At 44.9% G+C, this 4,539-nt stretch overlaps 1 protein-coding gene across 1 annotated transcript in view; it reads right to left on the reverse strand.

The window, feature by feature from the left end:
• Positions 1–1,249: 1,249 nt before the first annotated feature.
• LOC103374329 (eyes absent homolog 4-like) overlaps positions 1,250–4,539 on the reverse strand; it is a 4,596-nt gene continuing 1,306 nt past the window's right edge. Inside the window, exons 2-3 of the mRNA XM_008304406.1 lie at positions 1,929–2,012; positions 1,250–1,437 (exon numbers count right to left, since the gene is read on the reverse strand). Of these exons, the coding sequence (XP_008302628.1) occupies positions 1,250–1,437; positions 1,929–2,012 (272 nt within the window). The remainder of the gene's footprint in view (positions 1,438–1,928; positions 2,013–4,539) is intronic.

The raw sequence follows: 4,539 nt of genomic DNA on the forward strand, positions 1-4,539 counted from the left end.
AACCAGCAGGAACCAACAGGAACCAGCAGGAACCAGCAGGAACCAGCAGAACCAACAGGAACCAACAGGAACCAGCAGGAACCAACAGGAACCAGCAGGAACCAGCAGGAACCAGCAGAACCAACAGGAACCAACAGGAACCAGCAGGAACCAACAGGAACCAGCAGGAACCAGCAGGAACCAGCAGGAACCAGCAGAACCAACAGGAACCAACAGGAACCAGCAGGAACCAACAGGAACCAGCGGGAACCAACAGGAACCAGCGGGAACCAACAGGAACCAACAGGAACCAACGGGAACCAACAGGAACCAACAGGAACAAATGAGAACAACAAGGTTACAGGTTAGTTCAGGGTCCGGTCAGTGTTTTTAATTGTTTTCTAACATTCTTGGGTTGGTTCTAACAGCTGGTTTTCATAACGACATCACTGTTTTCGGCTTCAGTCATTCAAACATTAATTTGTTTGAACAGTTTTCTCTTTTCTTTTTTTTTACAAACTATCCCTGTTTTGTCAAGGTACAGATATCTCACAGAATCACAGGAAAAAAGCATTTATATACAGTTTACACAGTCTGAATGTATTTGTAATGTGATCGTTTCCCATGTTAAACTACACAATTACACTGTTTAGTGTATTAAACAGCAAAACGATCATTATTTTACAGATATTAGCTGTTATTTGAAATTTTAAAAATGATGCATATCATGGAATGAAAAATGGTTCAATCCTTTATTCTGTTTATTTAAGAATATCAAAAGTTAAATCACTGGAAAAACATGGTAACTATAAAATTTTTATTTAAATCTGAAAAAAAAATCCTTATTTTACAGATATTTGCAGTAATTTTCACTGTTTTTTAATTAATGTTTTTTCCCACAAACACCTGATGAGGAACTAACAGCTGGTTCTCAAAGAAAAACCAGTCACTACTCATGAACTGGGTCAGAGTCTGAATATATTTGTCCTTGTAGCTGCTGAGCTAACGGGAGGCCTGCAGGAGTTCAGGCTCGCTCTACTCTCATCCACAAGTATTTTACTTCTGCCATTATCTGAAGCACATTTCTTTGTGTAATCTTCGTGGAGATGAACTATTGACTGGACAGAGAAACGTTGCTGCCTCCTTTAACTGAACCGTCCCGAACAGCAGAACTCGAGCCGATCCGACCCAGACTCTGTTCCAGTAAACAGAATCTAAAGCATTTTGATTGGAGAGGAGCCAAAGTTCTCCCTTCAGAGCTCAGCAGGCCTCAAACACAGAGTCTGGTCAGCGAGATGTCAAGCCTCCTGCTGCTGCTGCAGACCGACGCAGCGACCAGCCGGAGCTGCTGATTGGCCGAAGGGCTGAAGGTTTCCGTACCTGAACCTGCGTACGTGTCGAGCGCTGTGTCGCCCGTCGTGGTGATGGTCTCGCTGCTGTTCATCGGCTCCGTTTTCACTTAAAGAAGCAGAAAGAGCCAGAGTTAATGTGAACCCTGCAGAGATCCTCCACACACACACAAAGAAAACCTGAGTGGGTAACACTACATGCAGTTCCAGGCTAAGAACAAAACGCTGTGCAGGGTTCCCTCCACAGCATCCAGGGCTGGAACACCACCTCCACCTTTATTCCTCTGAGCTCCTCTGGCGCTCAGGAAAAGTACAAAAACCATAAAACGTAACGGTTAACTTTAAAAACACAATCACGCAGCGCGACCTTTTGGCAGCTCTCCTGATATTTGCTGACTTTCCAGCGAATTAATCAAAGTGTTCAGGAAGCGTGTGGCTGCTGGGAACCCTGCACATGCAGAACCGCACAGATAATAAATCCACAGCGAGAAGCAGAACACAGCAAATCAAATCAAATCAGAGCAAAAAGAAAAACCACCAGAGACCAGCTGGGCCGACAGAAGCTCTGCTGGTTCTGTCCACACACATGCACCTCTGTACCATAGTCCTTGGAGGCGGCGCCGGGGGGCGGGCTGCTGCAGCCCAGCAGCCAATCAGCCGTGTTTAGAACGGTCATGCTCTCACCTGAAGGGGCGAAGGTGGAGGAGGTGAGGACTGAGGGCTAATCACAGACCTCAGCTGCACAGAGTTCAGCTAAAATCATCACTTTCACAACAATCTGATCGACCCGAACATTTAAAGCATGAAATACAGATATTCATAAAGATATCTGTGATGCATTAAATAGTTTTGGAGATAAACGTACATAAAACAAATTCAGCAACTTTGTTCTCACATTGAAACTTGAGCATCAACATCTGAGGAACTATTAAAGATAAAAACCTGAAATGTTGGACAGCAGGTCTAAACATCTCATTATGGGTGAATATTCAAAGTTCCATCTTCGAGCACAAACTAACAAATAAAGTGATGAAGCAGAATCATGTTTTCTGACCCACATGTAGCTGCAGGTCACAGTAACACAAAACTAAACACGTACCACACGTTAAGAGGAAATGTTTGCTCACAAACAGGAAAAAAGAAAGTTGTTTTCATGGAACTGTTACAACTGACTGGGCAGCTTTGACTAGTTAAAGCACAAAAACCAGAACATCTGTAGAGTTCTGCAGCTTCAACACGGTTCTCCAACAACAACTCAGATATAAACAACAACAACTCCTATAATGCTGCTTCGTGTCACGTTGGCCGTCACTCAGCTCCTCTGTTCTGCTGCTTTTACAGAAACACATGAGGTTCTCTCGTTCTCTGGTGTTTCCTAAATGTGGAGCTTCTCCTCTGAACAGCTGCTCATCTGTTGGAGCAAGTTACCTGTTAATGACTTCACCTGCAGGGCTCAACCATTAATGACAACATCAGCTGAATATAGTGAAGTGCAAACTCCAGATGAAGGAAGCTGCATCCGTCCTGACACACCGTTATGAAGTCTGATCGGCTCTTGTTTTTCCTGTTTACCGTTGTTTTGTGTCATTTGTGTAATCCTGTGTTTTGGTCGTTTCGTCTCCTCACACTGCAGATGTTTAACTCTTTCTGTGTTTGCAGCCTCGACAGACGTTTTCTCTCCACTCCAAACATCCATCTCAAAGTTTAAGGCTGAACAATTAGTGCAACTATCATGGTGAAGAGTCCAGGTCACAGGAGACGTTGTTTTATGAGTACAGATCAGATTCAGCAGGCTAGAAGGACCATGCAGCGGTGGTCACATCATCATCATCGAAGGCCTCGGGGAGCCGCTCGGCCGGCAGGCTGTGATGAAGAATAATGGGTTGCCATGGAGACGGCCGGTGGGCTGGATGATGTCAGCTGAAGGGAATGCTGGGAATGTAGTTTGTTTTGGCTGCGCGTGTAGTTCAGGTTCTGTCTGCTGAAAGCATTAGCCGTGAGCTCATCAGAAGTGATTTAGTGAGTTTGTGTTCGAGGACGCTCTGACTGTCGACACGTCAGAGTCCACAATCTCACTTTTTCCACTGCATCACTCATAAAAGCAGCTTCCAGGGTCGGTTAAATCAGCAGCAGATCAAAGCAGCAAATAAAGATCTGCTCCTCAAAGCAGCAAGCTGTCAGAGGATGAAGGAGAGAGAGAAGAAGAAAAAAGGGGAGAAAAAGAAAGGAGAAGAAGAACAAGAGGAAGAGGAAGTAATAGTAGAAGAAGAAGAAGAGGAGGAGGAGGAGGAGGAGGAGGACCTGCTGGTGTTGACATCTCAGCGATGCTCTCCAGCTCGAGAACGTTGAATAGTTTCCATCTCTCTGCTAACAGTTAGCGGCGGCCAGCTGATGTGTTCGTCTGTTTCCACCTCCATAAACTCCTCAGAGGATTTATCTGCTGGAAACCTTCTGATGATTCTGCAGCACGTTTTTACTACATAAAGACTTCTTCCCAAAGTGACTCTCAGGATGTGAAGCTCATAAACATCAACATGTTCTATTGAGCACCAAGCTGAGTTTATTAACAGCAGCTAGAAGGACACTTGTTTAATCCCTCTGAACTGCAGCAGCAGTTTGTCTCATTTTAACCAGAACAACATGAAGAAGGAGAACTCAGAGATGTCTTCTGTCAGCAGGACTCAGAACAATGGAGACCAGAGAGAAGAGTAACTATCTACTTTACAAAAACGCAAAAGCCAGGAACCATCACGTTTCCATCGCTGGAACTAATGTCGTCTCCTCATCCTGTAGATGTTGAACGATCTCCATGTTTCCCGACTTTATCTCTCTGCTCATCAGATGTTTCACCATGCTGAAGGTATCTTCAACAACATGAGCTCTGGTTGGAGGTCATGAACCTCCTCAGAGTCTCTGTCATGGTCCCGTCGCAGCTAAACTCCCACAATGCTCTCTGCTGCCACCATGAGCTGTAGTCTGAGTGACGCCTCCTCTGGTCTCTACAGGGTTAAACAGAATGAGACTCCACCTAGTGGAACAACCAGGTACTACAGCTGGTTAGAGTCTGGACTGGTTTTGGGGTGTTTAGGTGACGTATTCTGTAAAGTGATGGTTGATCTATGGTACATTTACTGACATTGTGTAGAAAATACAGGTTTTCCCCTGGAGCTTCACAACATCCTACCCTCTAACCCTACATCTACCCTCTAAC

This window comes from Stegastes partitus, unplaced genomic scaffold (assembly GCF_000690725.1).
Source record: "Stegastes partitus isolate 25-593 unplaced genomic scaffold, Stegastes_partitus-1.0.2 Scaffold2212, whole genome shotgun sequence".
In the NCBI taxonomy this organism is placed as follows: domain Eukaryota; kingdom Metazoa; phylum Chordata; class Actinopteri; family Pomacentridae; genus Stegastes; species Stegastes partitus.